We start from the raw sequence: 23,432 nt of genomic DNA, 5'->3' as shown, positions 1-23,432 counted from the left end.
ACACTGCAGAAAAAGGGTATGAGAAGCTACCACCGCTAGAGGAAGCAGTCGCCGCGCATCTGTGCCCGCCCACTGCTGCTGGCTGGAGAGCTAGAGCGGTGCACCCCTCAAAGCCTTGCCGTAACACTTCAGCCCTCGCTGGACGCGCGTTCTCCGCTTCTGATCAAGCTGCATCAGCTCTACACACCATGGCGTTGTTGCAAGTGTTTCAGGCCAAACTTCTCCAAGATATGGACGAGTCTGGCCCGAACCATGAAACGTTCCGTGACCTGTGCAGCGCTACGGATCTAGCCCTCCGCGCAACCAAGGCTACTGCGCAGGCTATCGGCAAAGGGATGGCTAACTTTGTCGTGCTCGAGCGCCGTCTGTGGCTGAACCGCACAGACATCAAGGAAGCGAACAGAACGGCGTTCCTCGATTTCCCGATCTCTAGCACCAGTCTCTTTGGCCCGGCTATGAAGGGGTTCCCCCGAAAGGTTCACCGAAGCACAGAAGTCTTTGCAAGCCATGAAGCACTTCCTGCCGAGACGCTCCAGTTCTGCCTCAAGCCACCACAAGAGCGTGTCACCTTCTCGACCAGCGTAACCGGTGCCTCAGTTTCCTCAGCCCAGCCCTGCGGCTGATACCCGCCATTGCTCAAGGTCGGCTAAGCGCTATCCACCGCCTCGGAGCCAAGCTCCCCGAACCCGCATCACGCTGGACTCCGAGCCGCCGAAACCCTCCTAGCCAGCGGAGGGAAAAGAGAGGGTACGAGTCCCGCTCTAGCCAGACCGCCCTCGAAAAGAGCACATCTAGGTCTCGCAGCTCCCTGTTTAGCTCAGGTGGCTGGAAATTCATACTATAGTCAATAGTTCAGACTCACGTGCTTCGCACCGAAGTGCAAAATCTGCTAGCAAAAGGGGGATAGAATTAGTCGGTCTAATTAGAACCCTAAGTCGGTCAGGGTTTTACAGCCGTTGCACTGCACGCGCCCCTACAAACAAATGCTGTTTTCACAGCGAACCCAATAAAGCAAAAAATACATATGTTTCAAACACACAACACACTGGTAATCGATCCCCCTTTATTAGGTGGTTCCCCCCAGTTGTCACTATCTCTATGTCACACAAAAGAGAAAATGTGTACAAAACACAACACAAGGGTATTAGGTCCCCCTATGTTAGGTGGCCCAGCCCCAATGTATATTCAATCCCTAGCCACACTGTGAAGTGTCGAACTGGGTTTTGAACATTATAAAGCGAGGCTACTCGCTCCAATTCGCTCGCAGATCCCCGCGTTTTCAGGCGATCATCGAGACCTCTGTGAGAAGCAACGTGACTCACGTGCTTCGCACCGAAGTGCAAAATCTGCTAGCAAAAGGGGGATAGAATTAGTCTAATTAGAACCCTAAGTCGGTCAGGGTTTTACAGCCGTTATTTTCTTGTTCCAAAGAAAGACGGTGGAACCCTCCCCATTCTAGATCTGAGACATTTGAACAAAGCTCTCATGAGACGGGCCGTTCAGATTGATAACTACCAGCTACCAGATAACTACGCCCGGGGGACCACCTGAAAGATGCTTACTTTCACATTCAGATATCCCCCAGTCACAGGCCATTCTTGAGATTCGCCTTCGAGGGGCAGGCTTATCAGTACACGATCCTACCATTTGGTCTGTCTCTGGCGCCCCGTACTTTTACGAAGTGCATGGACGCAGCGCTTTTTCCCCTGAGACAACAGGGAATGCACGTGCTGAATTATCTCGACGATTGGCTCATTATGTCTCAGTCGAGGACCGAATTATTGACACACAGATCTATGCTCCTCAGCCATTTGGAATGCCTGGGGCTCAGACTCAACCTTTCAAAGAGCAAACTGTTACCCAGCCAGAGTGCAATGTTTCTGGGCACAGTTATCGACTCTATGATGATGAAAGCACGGCTCACACCAGAGCGCGTGCTCTCTATACAACAGCTGATAGCCTCCTTCAGAGTGAGTGCGCGCACACCTCTCAAGAAGTTTCAGAGGCTTCTCGGTCTCATGGCCTCCGCATCATCAGTACTCCAGTTAGGACTACTTCATATGCGCCCCCTTCAACACGGACTAAAACGCTGTGTGCCGACCCATGCGTGGCGGTCAGGTCGCCTGCAGATTGCGGTGAACCAATGCTGCATCGATGCGCTGGCCCCCTGGAAAGCCCAGGACTGGAACCAGTCAGGCGTGATTGTGGGTGTGGCCTCCAGGAGGAAAGTCATTTTTACAGACGCCTCCAACCAGGGTTGCTCACCCTTACTGCTCACCAGGACATGCTATCGAGAAACAACACTCCCCCAGGCAAGTGGTCTCTCAACCCACAGACAGTGCGTCTGATATGGAGTGTTTTCAGCGAGGCAGAGGTCGACCTCTTCGCCTCGGAAGTCAACACTCACTGCGTAACGTTCTTTTTGAAGAACAAGGACGCGCTGGCCCATGCCTGGCCCAGACACCCTCTGTATGCGTTCCCGCCAGTCTCAATGATCCCTCAGGTCCTCAGATGGATCAAGGAGAGCGGATGCCCAGTCCTTCTAGTAGGCCCTCTCTCGAGAACCCAAGCGTGGTTCCCAGAGCTGGCACAGATGATGGACTCTGCCCCCTGGCCAGTGCCAATGATGAAAGACCTCCTCGCACAGGCGAACGGGACGATCTGGCACCCTCGCCCCGACTTATGGGCCCTCCATGTGTGGCCCCTCAACGGATATCCTGGGACCTCTCAGAAAAGGACTTGAATACCATTACGGAGGCTAGAGCACCATCTACCAGACACCTCTACGCTCTGAAGTGGTCAGTATTCACTGGCTGGTGTGCAGCCAGAGACCTCGAGCCCCTGTCATGCGAAGTGCCAGTGGTACTCTCCTTACAGCAAAAGCTATTGGATGCGGGTCGCTCCCCTTCCACGCTCAAAGTGTATGTGGCAGCCATGGCGGCTTACCATGCTCCTGTGGCTGGCCAGTCACTGGGGAAAAACAACCTTATCGTTTGTTTCCTCAAAGGTGCCAGGAGAATGAACCCCCCCAGGCCCCCTACCATTCCGGCTTGGGACCTCTCCACGGTCCTTGGGGCCCTAAGGGAGCCTCCGTTCGAAACGATACAATCAGCTGATCTCAAGTCCCTTTCACTAAATACTGCGCTGCTGCTGGCCCTGGCATCAGTTAAGCGAGTGGGAGATTTGCAGGCTCTTTCTGTGAGCCCTTCCTGTCTAGAATTTGAAGTAGGTTACTCCAAGGTCACTCCAAGGTCACTCTCAAACCAAGACATGGTTATGTACCTAAGGTGCTCTCGACTTCTCGTTCAGAGCCCAGGTGATTACCCTATCAGCACTTCCGCCCTCGGAGAATGACGGGGAGGCTAATTTGCTCTGACCTGACCTGTCAGAGCTCTAAAAGTCTATTTGGAGCGTTCTGCGTCGTTTAGACAGACAGAACAGCTCTTTGTTTGCTTCGGTGGTCGCACTCAAGGGTTACCGGTCACGAAGCACAGACTGTCCAGATGGAAAGTGGACGCCATCTCTCTAGCATACACCTCCGTGAGCTAGGTTTGTCCCATAGGCGCTAGGCTCATTCTACCAGAGGCATGGACTCGTCGTGGGCCTGGTCTAGTGGTGTACCAATTCAGGAAATTTGTGCTGCGGCCGGTTGGTCCTCGCCTTCCACATTTGTCAGATTTTATATTCTGGAAAAGGGCTGCAACAACGAATCGATAAAAATCGATTATGAAAAGAGTTGACAACGAATTTAATTATCGATTCGTTGTGTCGCACGATTATTACGCACCTCAATAAGTCGTGGAGATGTTATAAATAAAAACAAGTTGAGTTGATCGCGGAGCAGAGCTATGAGGCGCCGGACTGGACAAAAGCGAAGCGAACTCGGCGAGCGAGCACTGCACGACAGACGAGTGTGTCCGAGAGCGCGCGAGAGAGACTGAGTGTATCCGAGAGGACGCGAGAGAGACAGAGTGTATCCGAGAGCACGCGAGAGAGACCGAGTGTGTCTGAGCATTAGTAAATTGGTACATAGTAATATATAATTACTATATAAGAGCCATGGAAGTTCGACAAATGGACAACAATATAAATTAAAAAACACTTACCACTGAATTAGCAGACTGTGATTTGAATCATATAGACAGAAGATAAAAACACTTTCTTGTAGGCTACCACTACAAGGGGAATATTTTTTCCACAATTTGCAGCACTGAATTTTTCATTCTTTACTCTAAATGACTCTTCACTATGCTCGGAAAGGATTAGCTGCAAAATACCTTACACACCATAGGAGGTGGTCAATATGTTGTATTTGTTTTTATATTATTTTATATACATTGTATTTATAATTAATATTAGGATAGACTAGAGATATTATCTTCTATTATAATAATAATAATTACTGCTATTATTACCTATTATCCATGTGCGAGACTTGTCTTTTGTGTGCATTTGCTTGTCAAATAATGTCAAACATTTTGTTAAAGATTATAAACATCTTTGACAAAAAACTAAACAAAACACAAGTTTGTATTTTTCTTTTTTCTTTTTTTTTTTAATGATTTATTCTTCTGACAGCTCAGGTCCCTTTAAACAAAAATCTTTTTATTTAAATAAAAAATCTTTTTGTGCACTTTATTTAGCCTATATATTTGGCAGATCAGATGTAAAGCATACATGTGTATGTTTTTTTTGTGTTAGTCCATTTTTTATTATTATTTTTTTTTATTACTTTAACAGCTCAGGGATGTTCAAGGAGCAACTTTCTGAAGATTTTTTTGCACTGTGAATTTGCACTGTCAGTTCTGTTTTTGAATAAAGGGTTGGAAATTAATAAAAAAAAATTATCAGATTCATTGAATCAAAAATCGTTCTCCACAATAAATCACATCATCAAACCACAGATCTCCTCATTCTACAGTCCAACCGATAAATTGCAACCGGTGTCTTGATTTTTTCACATCAAAAATTGACATTATTTGCACCTCATTTCCACTTCTAAATAGCACCTCACTAGACCTGCCCGCAACACCCATTGCTCAAACCCTATCTGTCCCCCACAACGCAGCAGGAGGTCGAAAAAATCATTCGTAAATCCAAAACATCCACTTGCCGCCTTGATCCCCTCCCATCTCCTCTGCTTAAAACTCACACAAACTCTATCAGTTCCCTTATAACGAAAATAATAAACATGTCCGTAGAAACAGGCTATGTTCCCAAAGGAAAGGAGTCCCTCAAAAGTGTTTTGCATAAGTTTGTCATGCTTGACAACAGTAGGCTACTAAATTATTTTCCCGCCATCTCTACCAAACAATGTCCTGTCATACCTTTAGTTCTTTGATAATATACTATGAATTTATCTAATTCATATTCATGCATTAAGCTGGTGTTATAGGCAAGCAGTTTAAAAAAGTAGTGTTCTCAGATGACCCCTTGAGTTTGAGCTGCTCTCTGGACCCAAGAAAAACAAATGATTGTGGTTTTTAACTCTAAAATTATTCAGTATTCCCCAAACAAATGTGCTTTTTTCTACATCTGTATATTTGATGAAAATGATAGTACATGATATACATGATAGTTGGAAATTAAGATAATTGTGTTTTTTTTTTTGATTTTTGAATATATAATGATGTACTGATGACGGTTATTATTTTGTTCTGTGTGCCGGGAAATTGATTTGCTTTATTTGACTTAAGGTTAAACATTGACCACTGAATGTAAATAAAATAATCTAGCTGACCCCACTATAAAAAGATGTCCCCTGGTCCATTTGCTTCAGTTTTTTTAATCTCAGCTGAAGAACTGAATAAACAGCATGGAGTGTGAGCAGCGGTTGAATTGGTTAATCCTTGCAATGATATGTCCTCTTATTGCAGGTAAGTCTTTTTGCTGAATCAATTTAAATACATTCTGAAATTTAGAGACAAAACATCTTTTAGCATGAAAGGAATATATTAAAAAATGAAGGTACTATTAAAGACTTTGTGATAGACAGCTCACAAATAATTCTCATCTAAATCTGTATTTTGGCTTGGATGTATACGTATTTTCTCTGGAAATGAAACCGCAACAAAAGTTATTTTTCTTGTGATCTCCTCTAATGATCTGCTTGTCTAGGTGCTCCATCCTCCATGTCCAAAAGACACGGATCATGTCCGGAGGAGCTTCTAAACATTGATGGAGGGAGCTTTGTTCTTTCAAATAACTATTCAGATGGGAGTTTTCTAAGATACATCTGTCCGGATGGATATTACCCATCTGTTCAGTCACGTCTTTGTCAAGATAGACTTTGGACCCCAAAGACTAGTGCCAGAAAACCCCCAAAGTGCCAAAGTAAGAAACAAGACATTATCATGTGGTTGAAACGTGATTTCACCAAGTAAAACATGTGCCTTGATCAACAGCTTTGTTGATCCTTGAACAACATTCCATTCAACCAATCAGATTAGAGGGATACGTTTAGAGTTTATGCCAAGTTTAGGCTTACAAACCAGTTTAGGTGCTTCTACATCTGTGTTATTCACCTATAATTTCTCTCTGATTTTAGGGATAAGTTATGGATAGGGTTAGGTTTAGGGGAAGCTACATTTTTGGACAGGAATATTGTTCCAGGATCACCAAAACATGTAAATACAGGAACAGGTTATACATGGTGAAATCACGTTCACCCATATGATCACCGTGATTTTGAGTCATTATTTCATGAATAAATGCTGGACTATTTTGAAGCAGAGTTATGTTTTAATTTATTTTTTTTATCTGAGGCTGTTTCAAAACATCTCTTCTACAGTATGTGTTTATTCATGCTTTTATTCTAGAGGTCACATGTCCCAATCCTCGTGTTTTGGAGAATGGAGAGGTGACCCCATATCAAAACACGTACTATGTAAATGACACAACCACCTACTCATGTCATTCCGATTATAAGTTCCGTGGCACGGCGGTCCGTGTTTGCAAGCCTAATGGGAAGTGGAATGGAACCACACCAATCTGTGGACGTGACTGTGAGTAATTGCCATTATTTACAGCAGTTTCCATGAATTAATTAATTAATCAGATATAAAAATGCTCATTTAGTTCCTGGTATAATATCTCTCCATATACCAGAGTCCTTGGGTTTAGCTTAAAAACACTTTGTACTGATGTGTGATGTGTATTCTGTTGCGTTTTTATCTGATGTGATGTGAGTTCAACACAGTTCCAGCAGAAATTTCATCGCAATCATATCAAATTTCATTAGAAATCTCCATGCATCTGCCTAGATCAAATGGAGGTCCACAGATCTTCATTTCCATTTGTCTCTTTGTTACTTCCTCACAGCTGATCACTGTCCTGATCCTGGCGTTCCCCCTGGTAGCAGTCGAACAGGCCACATGTTTAACATTGACGACAAAGTCACGTACCGCTGTGACAGAACATTGACTCTGATTGGTTCCAAAGAGCGAGTCTGTCAGGATGGTGGCCAGTGGTCAGGGACAGAGCCGCAATGCTACGGTGAGTCTTCTGATCGCTACATTGAAGCTCCAAAATAATGTGCCTTGTATAGACTTGTGTTCTCAAAAATAAGAGATTTTGCTTTTGAAATGTGGCTTTTCTGGATAATGCACCTATAATGTTGTTGTGTAAATATTGTGCAGCACATTTCACATACGACACCCCAGAGGAAGTGTCAGAAGCATTCAGCAGTGCTCTAAAGTCAAATCTAGCAGTTTCTCAACAGAATGAAGGAGGAGGTACTGTAAATTTTGTGTGTTTTAAAGCCTTAATAATATTTATAAACAAACACACACGTTTTTTCATCGTCATTAATAATTGGCGTGCTCAGAAAAAGAAAATAATGTGAATCCATAACGTGAATGCATAACGTGAATGCCTTGTTCCTTCTGTCTTCAGATCAGCAGGGGAAGAAAATAACTTTGGATCAGGGTGGAAAACTTGATATCTACATTGCTGTGGATGCATCTGACAGCATCGATAAGGAAAATTTTGACAAGGCAAAAAATACCATTAAACTGCTTATAGAGAAGGTATGTCCCCAAGAGGTTAATGTAATAAAGTTGTAATACCACTTATTTTTTAGGCTACTGATGTAGATAATGAAGCTTTCTTAAATCTTACCTAATTGCTGTTAAATTTTATGTTAAAGGTTCTGTAAAAATTCATCAGTAAAAATACCAATAATTGAAAAGGAATGTCAATAGTGAACTTTTAACCTCACATCCTTGTCGTAAGCCTCCAATATGAGCCTTAAAGGGATCATGTTCACCCAAAAATGGAAGTCGTTGATTACTCACACTCATGCCAGTCTAAACCCGTAAGACTTTGGTTCATCTTCGGAGCACAAATCAGTATTATACATTCGAGTATGGGGTCTTTGCGGAACAAAAGTGGGCGTTTCTAAATTTGTGGGTGTTTTCAAACTGGTGGGTATTTATAAATAATGCAATGAAAATTATTTAAAATTTTTAGAGGAGTACTCTGAGTTCGTGCCAAAATACAGAGCGTGAAGCCCTCTCCTCGGACAGCACACCAAATATGCATACTTTTTTTTCATCGGTTTATATGATGAACAGATTGAATTTAGGCTTTTATTCTCATATAAACATACATCAATTCACACATCAGTTGTGGAAAACGGAAACTCAAGCATGTTCACTTAACATACCAGAATTTGTTCTCAAGAAAGTACGGTTGAGCTTCTGTTTATGTTCACTGATCAATGTTTATATATAAATAAAAGCCTAAATTCGATCTGTTCATCATATAAAGTGATCTTGTCTCTTCAGAAAATTTGGACTAAACTGCTCAATTCATATGGATTAGTTTTACGATCTCTTTATGAACTTTTTGAAGCATCAAAGTGGTAGTTGCGTTGCCTGTCTATGGAGGGAATAAAAAAAAAATGCTACTCTGAGCAATGGCTGAACTTTGTATTTTGAGCACTTCTTGCGTCATTTTTGCCTCTTCACGATGACTCGCTGGCTGTAGTCCTCAGTTGTAAGTCGCTTTGGATAAAAGCGTCTGCTAAATGACTAAATGTAAATGTAAATGCATACGGGGTCTACATACAGTGCACGTGACGCAAATTTTGTCACCACCTGATTCTTGTTGACTTTGTATGGTTGTAGGTTGCACATGCGCATTGAACTTTGTTTTGCGCTAATCAGTTGTTCAACAACATGACAACACTGGCCCGGGCCGTTGTTTCACAGTAGAAAACAAAATACAAACAACAAAATACCGGAAATTGCAACAACAACAAACGCTCGCGATCATAACTTCTGGAGAAAAATAGCGCAGTCACTTGATGAATCAATGATGAATCTTTCTAGAGCGCATGTGTCGACCACCTGCATTCACGCACATTATTAAATGGAGTATATTTTGAAAGGCTACACTTTCGACTGTATACGCACACGTTGGCCTATACTTTGGCCTTTGATGTTTTTCAAGAGGGAAAGTAGTCCCCTACAATCCACAGTATACTTGCATTCCGCTCTGGAACGGTCACGGTTCACAATCCAAGCAATTACCGGAGGATGAAATCTGAACACTGTATTAGATCTTAATGAAAATCCTGTTTCACATTATGGAAGCAAAATGCATATGTCGTTTCATGTGGACTTGAACTCTTTATGTGTTCATGCTATCGTTTACATCTTGCTATTTGTTCATGCTATCATTAATGCTAACATGTTGCATAAAGCAACAAATGTTGCTTCCAACTCTGAATTCTTATTGCTCTTTCCCAAAAGATTAGTTATTACGAGGTCTCCCCAAACTATGAGATCCTGATGTTTGCTACAGACGTTCATCCGATAATCACTATGAAGAACTTTAAAAGTATTAAAGATAAAGATAAGATAACAAAGGTTTTTGAAGATCTGGACAATTTTAATTATGAAGGTAAGTACGGCTTTTATTGTCATACATTACATACATGAGTCTTATTGTATACATTGATAGTCAGATTTAGAGATGATAATTACAGAAAAATGTGCCATGCCAAAATATTACATTTAGGGGTACAGCAACTTGTTACAGTTAATTTATGTGAGGATAGCAAGGTTTTCTGAATAAATTTGGGTAGACTTTTATATACAAGTATAACCCCTTTAAGTTAGTCTAGGCTGTAATATTACAGACTAACTTAGTCTGAACTGGCTTTTTTTTATATATATATATATATATTGTTGTCTGAGGTCAACTTATGACGTTCGCTTGGTTTTTACATTCAAAAACATCAAAATGAATAAGTAATAGGCTATTTTCTACCCTGGTTTTGAGCTTAGCTCCTGAAACGCTTGGTTTTTATAGGCGTGCTGCATTGAAGACTTGTAGGTAAACGCCCACTGCTATGATTGGATAACAGTTTTGCATATTATGAGTTTCATGTAATATGCGAATCGGTGGGCGGGGCTAAACAGGCAGTGTTGAAGTAGGCGTTGATCTTTTTCTGCAGAGGCGGTCTTTGATACTCTTTGACGTCATAGATCCCCACTTTGAAAAACCTGTCGTTCGCTGTGCCTGGTGTCAATAAAAGCTTTTATTGGACGAACAAGGAAGTTTTCAGTTCTGAAACTTACAGGATATTCTTATAGTATGATGACCTCTTATATGTCAAAAGCTCAGGAAAATTTGATTTCTCAGTTCATCACCCCTTTACGGATATTTGTTCATTGCTATCCAATGTAGAGTAAAAATTAAACAAATCATATATTCTTTTAAAACAAAATCCCAATTCATGTTCTTATTTAGATTAATTTAAATGTTTTAATCTTTACTTTTTATTTATTTAATGTAGTCACTTGCTTTTAGAATTATTTAGTTAGTGAGAAACTTTTTAGGAAAAATGCTGATTGTAATATTTGTTTTTGTGACAGATAAAGGTGATCGCACAGGTACCAATATTGCCAAACTCTATTCAGACATTCATGAGAGCATGAAATTAGAGGAGATCAACAATGCAACGTCCTTCCTTGAGACCCAACACATCATCATTGTGTTCACTGATGGTATTTACATCTATTCCATTCATAATTTGCGTTTACTATTAAAACCATGTCAACACAAATGTATGTACATAATGTCTTTTTTTTGTGGTCCCCATGAGGAAAAACAACAACCTATAAATCACACTAAATTGTGTTTTTTGAAAATGTAAAAATGTATAAAGTTTTCTGTGGGGGTTGTTTAGGGGTAGGGTTAGGGTTAAGGGATGGAATATACAGTTTGTACAGTATAAAAATCATTATGTCTGGAAAGTCCCCATAAAACTTGAAAACCCAACAGACATTTTGCCATAAATTAGAGATCAACTTTAAAGCAAATATTCACTGTAATTTATCTCAATTGATCTCCTACTTCATAGGTCACGCAAACATGGGGGGGGATCCTATACCTAAAGTGAACAAGATCAAATATCACATCATCAAAAATGATCCAAAGCGTGAGAAGAAACTTGGTAAGCAATGAATTTTATTAATCATTATTATGAAATCAAATAATTAGGACTAGTAGTATTTTTCAAATTTGTCTTTCATTTACAAGCATTATCATCAGGGACAGCAAAAACTGCACATGTTGATTTAGAAGACTTTATTATTGATTTTGTTTATTGATACAAATGTGTCCTCTCTTTCCAGATCTTTATGTATTTGGAGTTGGAAAGGATGTAAATAAATACGACGTGAATGGCTTGGTGTCACTGAGGGACGAAGAAAAATATTTCTTTATGCTTCCAGACTTGGACAAGGTGCAGGAGACGTTTGACCAAATGATTGGTACTGTAGCTATAATTTATATTTAATATAGATATACATTTTTAGATATTATATTTATAGATATAAATCCTTCCTGCTTCTGTTCAATTCAAACATGGTGCCTTTAGATATGTCATAGCAGGTTTGACACCATTGACGGAAAATGTCATTAATTCTCGTGTATTTGTATGTGAGAGAATGCATTAGTTTGAATATGTGGAATGGACAATGGGATTTTCTTAAAAATTTCTACTTAGTCCTACAGGTTTGGAACTACATGGAGGTTAATGAATGTTGACAGAATAGAGAACTAATGCTTTAAGCATTGACTTAAGGAACCTCTCATCATGTAATGAATGATTGTTCCTATACCTGCTTCCTTACACAGATGAGAGCACCAGTGTTGAATTGTGTGGGATTCATCAAGACTATGACAAAGATAATAAACGGCGTGCATTTCCATGGTTGGCACAGATTAATGTTGTTGTAAGCATAACCTTTTTATCGTATGTATGTATATATATATACACAGGTGCTGGTCATAAATTTAGAATATCATCAAAAAGTTGATTTATTTTAAGAATTCAACTTAACAGGTGAAACTAATATATTATATAGACTCATTACATGCAAAGTGAGATATTTCAACCCTTTATTTGTTATAATTTTGATGGTTATGGCTTACAGCTTATGAAACCCACGAAATCAAAATCCCAGAAAATTAGAATATTACATGAAATCATACAGTAATTACACAGTAATACCATGGTCATAGAGCCAGGTTTTGGTTCTTTTGGCGGTGTGGGCCGGTGCAAATCCTGCTGGAAAATGAAGGAAGCATGAAGTGCTCTGAAAATGTCCTGGTAGACAGCTGCGTTGACTCTGGATCTAATAAAGCACAGTGGAGCCTGTGAAACCCCGGCTAAAGTCGCAGAATCTAATTATGAGTTTAAGAGCACATTCATAGCCATAAAAATGACAAAAATAGGTCATGTGTGTTTATTGCTGTAAATGATAGATTATACCAAGGGTTTTGAGATGCAATACTCAAATTTTAATTTATAACATGATAAATAATGAAATTAATGATTTTATTGACACTACGTTATACTTTTGCGAGAGAGAAAAAAAGGACGTGGGCTTCCTAAACATTGATTTTCAAGTCCTCTTTTCTGATGAGAGCAAATTTTGCATCTCATTTGCAACTCCAGCCGATGACATGGCTCCCCGAACCAACACAGACAGTGGAAACTTCACACTGGACTTCAAGCATCTTGGATTGTGTGCCTCTCCTCTCTTCCTCCAGACTCTGGGACTTTGGTTTCCAAATGAGATGCAACATTTGCTCTCATCAGAAAAGAGGATGTTGGTCCACTGTGCTTTATTATATCCAGAGTCAACACAGCCGTCTACCAGGACATTTTCAGAGCACTTCATGCTTCCTTCATTTTCCAGCAGGATTTGCACCTGCCCACACCGCCAAAAGAACCAAAACCTGGCTCAATGACCATGGTATTACTGTGTGATGTAATATTCTAATTTTCTGGGATTTTGATTTCGTGGGTTTCATAAGCTCTAAGCCATAATGATCAAAATTCTAACAAATAAAGGCTTGAAATATCTCACTTTGCATGTAATGAGTCTATATAATATTATTTATTATTTTATAATTAGTTTCACATGTTAGTTTGAATTCTTGAAATAAATCAACTTTTTGATGATATTCTAATTTTATGACCAGCACCTGAATATATTGTATTTTTATATATATATATATATATATATATATACACACACACACACACACACACACACACACACACACACACACACACACACACACACACACACACACACACACACACACACACACACACACACACAGGTGAAACTAAAAAATGAGAATATCGTGCAAAAGTTTTTTTGCACGTAATTCAATTTCAGTAATTCAATTTAAAAGGTGAAACTGATATATTATATAGACTTATTACATGCAAAATTAGATATTTCAAAACTTTATTTGTTAGAATTTTGATGATTAAGTTACAGCTATGAAAAGATTTTCACAATATTCTATTTTTGTATTTGGGGTTTTCATAAGCTGTAAGCCATAATCATCAAAATTATAACAAATAAAGGCTTGAAATATCTCACTTTGCATGTCTATATAACATATTAGTTTCACCGTTTAAGTTGAATCACTGAAATAAATGAACTTTTGCACAATACTCAAATTTTTCGAGTTTCACCTGTGTGTGTGTGTATATATATATAAAATGATAGATATTCATGTGTATAATACTTCGCCCATTAAAAAAAAAAAAACACACACACAAAAAGAGGCAAAATAGACTTGCAAGTTATATGGCAATAGAGGTGAAGCATGACAACATCTATCTTCTCTGCTCTTCATGTAGCGTTCTCCACACGGTTCAAACTGCATGGGGTCATTAGTTACCTCAACTTACATCTTGACAGCAGCTCATTGCTTCAAAAACGGAGACACAGCTGATAAGATAACAGTTGATCTGGAAAAAAACCTGAAAGGTAATGTTATGTCCTGAACTGATACACCCGCATTGTCAGATAATTAATGAAGAAAAATGTGTTACAGCATAAATCTTATCGATGACGTTTACTTGTCCTTTTGCAGTTCTAAAAGTGGAAAAATACATAATTCATCCTAAATATAACATAACAGCAAAACAGCATATGAAAATAAAGGAATATTATGAATTTGATGTAGCTCTTATAAAGCTGGAAAAAGCTCTTACGATGAGTGCTAATCTACGGTGAGGAGTATGTAATGTGATGTAACTTTATTAAGAATATTTAAAAAAGACTGAATTAATTAAAGAATATAATGTGTATCTCTGTACAGACCTATCTGCATCCCCTGCACAAAAGAAACCAATGGAGCTCTGAGACTTTCAGACAGTGAAGGGACGTGCAGAAAACATGGTAAGGTGCCAGATAAGACATCTGTCAGACATGCTGCATGCACATTAGAATCCTATCAAAAAGTGTGAAAGATGAATTAAATGAAGATATGTTAAACATGTGCCATTGCTTATACAACTAAATATACCAAACATTAAATGTCATATATTTTGCATTTGTTACAGAGGAATTATTAATGAGCAACGAACTTGTGGACGCTTCTTTTACGTCCAAAATGGCGAAGGAAACTGATGTACCACGAAAAATAAGAAACATCAAGATCAAGCGTGGGAAATATGTAATGATTTTATTTTTGTTTCTAATCTGATGTGTAGTAATTGAAAAAGTTTCTCTTTAAAAAAAATTATCCAGTGCATTATGAGTATAAGAAAGCAGCAAAACTTTAACTTTGATTTTATGGGGCCTAAATGTCACAAAATTCATATACAGCAAAATAATTTTGCTAGGACTTGAATTATGTGCAGTATGCGACAGAAAACTTATTTGAATGTGTAATATATATATATATATATATATATATAACATTTCATCCTCAACAATCTAAGAACACTTCTTGGTATACTTATTCTTTAGCGGGATGCTTGTGTTGAAGATGCAAAGAAAGCAGAAGGAGTCAACGTGACAAACGCAAGAGATGTAGTTACAGACAATTTTCTGTGCAGTGGTGGTAATGAACCACAAACAGATCATGTTGCCTGCAAAGGTATGTTTGATTTGCCATTGTGACAGCAGCTTATATTTGTCTCTAATCTACCACTTAGGTCATGACGTTGGTTGAAAACATTTTAATCAGAGATCTGAACTTAATTGATATAATTCTTATATGGTTCCTTGTGTCTGCATGTCATTTTGTAATAGGTGAATCCGGTGGGGCCACTTACATAAATAAAAAAGATCGACTGATTCAGGTGAGATTTCCATTTCCTGTTGAAAACAGTATTGGTGATGTGGCAGAGAAGTCTCGTATTAAAATGGCTCTTCAGGGAGGGGACGCCGTTAAGGGGCGTTCCAAACTAAAGTGAACACCTTCATGAAGGGCCCTTCCACAAGTCCGTCAGCGAAGGGTACATGCCATGCTCACTTCAAAGGAAGTAATTTGACCATTTATGGTCATTGGTCATATGACTCAGGGTGGTGAGTCCTCGTGATTGGATGGTATGAACAGAGTTGATGTATGAACAGAATAATTCAAGTTGTTTTTTTGTTTTGTTGTGATATATTGCACACTTTTTCATCATGCATTATTTAAAATAAGTTATGTATAGGTGAGAAATAGGTTTAATGGTAGAACCGTTATGTTATGCGATTAACTGCAGGGTCCAAAGAAAAGACGGCAAGTTTTGAAGAGCAGAGAGGAAACTCTCACACATACACACACATATATATAAAGCCATAGGGATGTTCACTTCCGATTGGAATGTGTGTGTTACAGGGTGAATTTAAAGATTAATTTGAGAGAAGCTGATAAATAGGAACCTTTTTTAATATCTGTAAAATCTTTGATAGGTTGGTGTCGTAAGCTGGGGAGTGAAGGACATCTGCACAAAAGGAAACCCGGACCCCGTTTCGCAAGCAGCCACCAGAGATTACCACACAAATCTTTTCAGTGCGGATATACGATCATTCCTTAAAGACCACCTAGGAAAAGACCAAATAGGCAACCCTCTAACGTTCTTCTGAATGTTTTAGCAGACTGAAACTGTGTGAGTGCAATTTGATACAACACTTTGATACATTTTCATTGATATATCAAAACAATTTTAAGTCAAATAGCTGGTCTTTGTTAAAAATTTATCCAGTTTATTATCAACAGTCTTTCAACAGTTTTTCTTTTAATTTTATGTCTATGTTTGTACAAGACTATCTGTATGTCCAACCAATGGCAAGCAGGGGAGTGTCGTTCTTTTTTTTGCAATTTTGTTTGGTGATGCCAGTTGTGTAGAAATTGTACGCTGCAAATGTAATTACAAAATAATGACCACTGACACAGAAGTAGATTTTGAAACACATTGCTTTCGGGCATTTTGGTAATAAATAAATAAACCTACAAATTCCTACAAATGCGCACACAACCTTTAATCACATAATTTTAAAACAAACAAACTTTAAGGCTTTAAGACTTTTTAAGAGAACATGCCTTTATATAATAGGCCTATTGTTTGTTCTACGCTCTGATGATTAACACAAATATTTGATTTATACTGACTTCATCAGTGCTACATTCTGACTTGCAGTACTACAATTCACAATTTGTTCTGTTTTGAGAATGATTACAAACAGTAATAAAAGCCTTACAGTAAATCACTGCAGTTTCCAGTCAGCTAATTTATGGCTGAAGTATATGAAGGTAGATGTCCTACATGAAAAATGGCAACTATGGGACTGAGCAGACAAGAACCATTGTCAAGCCAACATATCTTCCAAACACTTCTGGATGTCCCAAGTATGTAAGCCATTCTGAGCAATTTTCAAACATCCTCTTCGACCATCTCAAAACAGTGTGTGCAAATTCGCTGTGTTGCAGACGATCATTTCAAATACAACGTTTTAATTACAATCTAGAAGACAGGCAAACAGGTTGAGCAACACACTTAACATAACTGTGATCGGACAGAGAATGGAAGTGAGGGACCAACTTATAAAGCAAACACAAATGAGGATGATTAAAGGTGCTCTAAGCGATGCTGGGTGACGTCACTTCTTGTTGACGTTCAAAGTATTGTCAAACAAAACGGAGGCTAGACCCTCCCTCCTCCTCATCCCGTCTCCTCCCCCTCCCTTCGTTTCGCAGTGAGCATAAACAACGGCTCCGTCATAAACAAATTTAGTCAAAGTTGTCAATAGCCTATAAATGAACATTCAAATTCATAACAAACAGTGGGTGAATACAATCATTCACACAAGCTGTCGCCTTACTGTGAGTTTGCTTGATCATTTACAATAGAGATCGATCGCTAGCTGCTAGAAACCTATATGTTGTATTCACTAAAGTAAGCGCTGACTGCATAGATCTAGCTAATTATATAATTGTGTTGGTTAGCTAGGCAAACACAAACGTCCGTTTAGAAAAACAAAAAATGGATTTACCCACCTGTCCAGCAAAAACAGAGCTAACGTTACCTGGATGTCGGATTGGAAGCCCCTCTGCCGGCGGAGTTCTCGCCACCTTGCGAAGGCTTTGCCCATGTAAATTTGTGACTTTGCGCATTCCTTATACTTTTCCCTCTTTGCAATTTGTTAATCGCAACGTCGTCTCTTTGGTCGTGTGTCGGCCATATCAAACTTGAAGAGAATATAATTCTAACTTCCTTCTTCATGCTTCTCTCTCCTCCACACTTCTCCACACATGCTTCTCTAAGCCCCCAAACCCTGCTTGTCGGTGATTGGCTGGAACACTGTTTGTTATGTTTCGTGGTGCGGGTTGGCCCAGTTTGTTTTTGTTGCCATTTGTTGAGCCTGGGGTGTCTACAGAGACCGCGTTTTTTTTACAGTGTGTTCAGGGGACAGGCAGCTAGCGGATAGTGAGGAGGTTTTTGCTGTATGTGACAAAAAAATGTTTTGGCCTAAAAAAATTGTGACATTTAATGAAACACAGCTGAACCAAATTAACGACAGTGACCATGGTAACAAAGGAGTGGCAGGAAAACTGAACAAAGGAAAACACGTGACTAATCAAAACAAACTGTGACACATACAGGTGGTCATATAATTAGAATATCATGAAAACATTTACATTTATGCATTTGGCAGACGCTTTTATCCAAAGCGACTTACATTGCATTATCCTATACATTTATACATAGGTATGTGCAATCCCCTGGGATCGAACCCACAACCTTGCATTGTTAACGCAATGCTCTTACCACTGAGCTACAGGAAAGCCCAAAAAGTTGATTTATTTCAGTAATTCCATTCAAAAAGTGAAACTTGTATAATGTATACATTCATTACACACAGACTGGTATATTTCAAGTGTTTATTTCTTTTAATTTTGATTATAACTGACAACTAATGAAAACCCCAAATTCAGTATTTCAGAAAATTAGAATATTGTGAAAAGGTTCAATGTTGAAGACACCTGGTGCCACACTGTAATCAGCTAATTAACTCAAAACACCTGCAAATGCCTTTAAATGGTCTCTCAGTCTAGTTCTGTAGGCTCCACAATCATGGGGAAGACTGCTGACTTGACAGTTGTCCAAAAGACGACTATTGACACCATGCACAAGGAGGGCAAGACACAAAAGGTCATTGCTAAAGAGGCTGGCTGTTCACAGAGCTCTGTGTCCAAGCACATTAATAGAGAGGCGAAGGGAAGGAAAAGATATGGTAGAAAAAAGTGTACAAGCAATAGGGATAACTGCATCCTGGAGAGGATAGTGAAACAAAACCCATTCAAAAAATGTGGGGGAGATTCACAAAGAGTGGACTGCAGCTGGAGTCAGTGCTTCAAGAACCACCACGCACAGACGTATGCAAGACATGGGTTTCAGCTGTCGCATTCCTCTTGAACAAGACACAGCGTCAGAAGCGTCTCGCCTGGGCTAAAGACAAAAAGGACTGGACTATTGCTGAGTGGTTCAAAGTTATGTTCTCTGATGAAAGTAAATTTTGCATTTCCTTTGGAAATCAAGGTCCCAGAGTCTGGAGGAAGAGAGGAGAGGCACAGAATCCACGTTGCTTGAAGTCCAGTGTGAAGTTTCCACAGTCAGTGATGTTTTGGGGTGCCATGTCATCTGCTGGTGTTGGTCCACTGTGTTTTCTGAGGTCCAAGGTCAACGCAGCCGTCTACCAGGAAGTTTTAGAGCACTTCATGCTTCCTGCTGCTGACCAACTTTATGGAGATGCAGATTTCATTTACCAATAGGACTTTGCACCTGCACACAGTGCCAAAGCTACCATTACCTGGTTTAAGGACCATGGTATCCCTGTTCTTAATTTGCCAGCAAACTCGCATGACCTTACCCTATAGAAAATCTCTTGGGTATTGTGAAGAGGAAGATGCGATACGCCAGACACAACAATGCTGAAGGCACTATCAGGGCAACCTGGGCTCTCATAACACCTGAGCAGTGCCACAGACCGATCGACTGCATGCCACGCCGCATTGCTGCAGTAATTCAGGCAAAAGGAGCCCCAACTAAGTATTGAGTGCTGTACATGCTCATACTTTTCATGTTCATACTTTTCAGTTAGCCAGCATTTCTAAAAATCCTTTTTTTGTATTGGTCTTAAGTATTCAAATTTTCTGAGATACTGAATTTGGGATTTTCATTAGTTGTCAGTTATAATCATCAAAATTAAAATAAATAAACATTTGAAATATATCAGTCTGTCTCTAATGAATGAATATAATATAAAAGTTTCCTCTTTTGAATGGAATTACTGAATTAAATCAACTTTTTCATGATATTCTAATTATATGACCAGCACCTGTACATTGTCTGATGAAACTTTCATTAAAAAAATGTCTTTCTTTGCCCGCAGTTTCCGTAAAGTAAGTTTCTAACATATTTCTGAGCAAGGCTATTATTACAGTAAAATATTATTATGGAAGATGAGGAACAAACTTTTCTGAGAAACCACAACTCAGCATCCCATTCTCCACATAGGACTACTTAAGTTTAATATATTAAACAGTTACATAATAACAGCATTCACATGCTTATTTTGTAAATTAATAGGACACATTTTTGAAAGTATAAAGTATGAATTTGACAGTCTCATCTCACAGACATCATATTAGCAGTGTCAGTTAGACTGGAATATGATTATGTGAAACTTGTGTAACTTATTGAAAATTATAAACATTTCAATCATGCACAATAAAATTGAACAAAACTACAGTATATGCAGGAAAAAAATTATAATTCTTAAACCATAAAATAAAGGTTTGTATGATAAGAATAAAAATAAAACAAGACCTGTAACCATTACTTTCTTTATTTTTTTGTACTCATAAATGTCACCAAAATGCCACAAATTTAGACTCTTTATTCACAGAAACAGTCAAAATGTTGGTGAGTACTAAAAAAATCAGGAAATTGTTTATGATTGCAACAAAGTGTAAGGGGTTTTTCAAGGTTTCATCATAGTAATTTTGGAAGTGCACATTTTATTTCACAATGCAACAATTACAACAACAAGAAAGGATTGTAGGCCTATAAAAAACAGTGTACAAAAGAGACAATATTAACAGCACACTGCATGTTAAATTTTTGCTTTTAAAGGTTATTTGTTTTAAATGAGTCAAATCCTGATTATTTTCTCTTATAAAATGTTGACTTTTATGTGATACAAATACAGTGGAGATCCTGGTTTTGCTCAAACTAATGTGGAAGGAAACACACAACTACAGTGACATTTTTTTACACATAGTGTGGATTTAAATGTTCTATATTGTAAATACCATGAAGACAAGAATAACAATATCTACCTCAGAAATATTGCATTATATTACAGAACATTACCTCTATTGAAGATGATGCTGTGAAATGAGGTTTCTGTTTTAGGAGGTGTTTACATGACACCATTTTCAACAAAAACAAACAAAAATATAGCTGCAAGCAGCAATCACCGGGGCCAAGCGCAAAGAAGATGACAAGACATGCCAACACGGCTGGGAGTGTCAGACCAACTGCAGTAAGGAGCAATTGAAGACATTTAAAGATTAATTTAGGCGAAATGGCTGAAAAATCACATACATTAACTAAAAATATGATTTAATGGATTATCACTTTCAACCAATAGGTGACATAGTTACAAAATTGATGTGATGTGGTCAGAGTGAAGTGACAATGACAATATGTGTGTCAATATGTGTCAATATGTCAAGGCATTGTATATATAAAGCCTGAATAGTCATTTTGGCATCATGCCTCAAATTTGCTGCTGCGGTGTACGTAAAATGGTTTCGTCTATCGACACGAAATCCATAAATTTTATTCAGCACGGTCTGGAGATGACACGATCCGATTTTGGTGAAAATCGGACGTTTGGTCTAGGAGAAGATAGAAAAAGTAGGTTTTAAAAGAAAATAAAGATGGCAGACAGTAAGTTTGGCTAACTATGGCAAAATTGGTATCTATGTTTTCAGCATAACCCAAGGAATCTATTATGATCAGTGTCATTAGGTGGCGCTGTCTCATAATCTTTTGATTCCTTCAGGGCCCATACTGAGTTTCGTACGATAACGATAATGTAACGATACGTTCATGCGTTAATAAAATACAGCATTTTAGCACATCATTCAAAATGGCCGACAGCCAAAATGACTGATCTGGGAAAATTGGATACCAGTCGACTCAGCATGACGCCCTGAATCTAACGAGAGAACTTTTTTGATTTTTGGACAAACCATTCAGAAGTTATAAGCAAAAACAGTCATTTTCGTATCTCCGGACCATTAGCACGGTCCGGAGATACGGACCGTGCTAATGGCGCTGCGCCATTAGCTAACGGCGCTGCGCCGAAACGCAGCATGTAATCTCAGGTCATGCTTGTGATGACATGTACAAAGTTTGGTCTGAATATGATAAAGCGTTGCGGAGATACCGCCTTGTGTCTGTTTTCGCAAGCGCTACGTAAAATTTCGTTCGAAAAAGTAGGTCTTTCGGAAAATTCAAAATGGCGGAACAATTATTATGACGGAAAATGACATCACAGGGTGCAATCGAATCGTCATTTGTTTTGTTTCTAGCCCTTATGTTTCAAAAGTTATTAGCATAAACATGAGTGAAACTTTGGACAGTTGGTGGCGCTAGAGGGACTGAGTTGGAGACTCCAAATCAGTGTGCCAAATTTCATAACTTTCCCGCAAGCGGTTCTTTGGGCTACCATAGACTCCCAGTCGGAAAAATTATAAATTATTTTTGGTACGCCAACAGATACAATAGGTGCCTGCCTACGCACCTTCTGTGCTTGGCCCCTAAAAATAAACGGTTTGGCTGTTCATTTACTCAACAACGGGGTTTTTGGGGCCGCCTGAAAAAGCTAACTTTTGAAAACGTGTTTCAGAGTGTAAGGTTTTAAAAATTATACCATTATCGTCTCTATGTAAACTACAAAAATGCGAATTTGTGAAATGGTGACGTCATGCGCATTACGTGTTCAGTCTGTAGGCACATAGTTTTTTTTTTTATACGTGTTTTTTTTTTTTATGTGACATCGCCGAATACAGGGCTGGCATGAATAATTAGTTGTTTCGCAGATCCGTGTGAACAGGTATCGTTTTGACAGTCATCTGTGCGTGAAAAACACAAAGGAAAGACTTTTCTGTTTTTAGTATAATTGTCGTGTAAACGTATTAGTTTGTATCTCCTTTTCCCTTTTCCCTTTGATAGCTCTTGTTTCCTCCCTAATTAGCCTTAGAGTATAAAAATAGCCCTCATTTTCAGTTGGTTTTTGTCCTTTCTTTTTTACTGTATAAAACTAAACCCATATGTCTAACCGATTTTGGCTCAAAATTTGAAGCTGATTTCACTCTTCTGGGTTTTTAGCTTCCGGATTGGCCCTTGTTGGGTAAACCTTTTTCCGGAAACAGCATTGGCTGTGCATAACAAGAACCAGTTCGGGAATCAAAGTCTTTGTAAGAATTAAAAATCATAAAAATGTTTCAACTGTCTTGGTGATTTATTGGTGAGGCTACAAAGCTCTAATTAATAAGTTAAATTTAAGAACTAATTCAAAATGATGCGTTCTATCGAATGA

General features: G+C 38.9%; 1 protein-coding gene across 1 annotated transcript; it reads left to right on the top strand.

Moving 5' to 3' along the window:
* The first annotated feature begins 5,776 nt into the window (after positions 1–5,776).
* Positions 5,777–17,027, top strand: cfb (complement factor B). The gene is made up of 18 exons (XM_079587124.1): positions 5,777–5,876; positions 6,118–6,333; positions 6,819–7,004; positions 7,321–7,494; positions 7,638–7,733; positions 7,894–8,027; positions 9,756–9,906; positions 10,884–11,015; positions 11,372–11,464; positions 11,646–11,783; positions 12,151–12,248; positions 14,180–14,309; positions 14,416–14,554; positions 14,644–14,723; positions 14,888–15,000; positions 15,297–15,426; positions 15,582–15,631; positions 16,230–17,027. The coding sequence occupies exons 1-18, from the start codon at positions 5,816–5,818 to the stop codon at positions 16,401–16,403; spliced, it is 2,295 nt and encodes a 764-aa protein (XP_079443250.1). The 5' UTR covers positions 5,777–5,815; the 3' UTR covers positions 16,404–17,027.
* The last annotated feature ends 6,405 nt before the right edge of the window (positions 17,028–23,432 follow it).

Source organism: Phoxinus phoxinus, assembly GCF_949152265.1.
Source record: "Phoxinus phoxinus genome assembly, chromosome: 17".
NCBI classification, from domain to species: Eukaryota; Metazoa; Chordata; class Actinopteri; order Cypriniformes; family Leuciscidae; genus Phoxinus; species Phoxinus phoxinus.
Note: the sequence above shows the minus strand (reverse complement) of the source record. Positions and strands in the feature narration are given on the sequence as shown.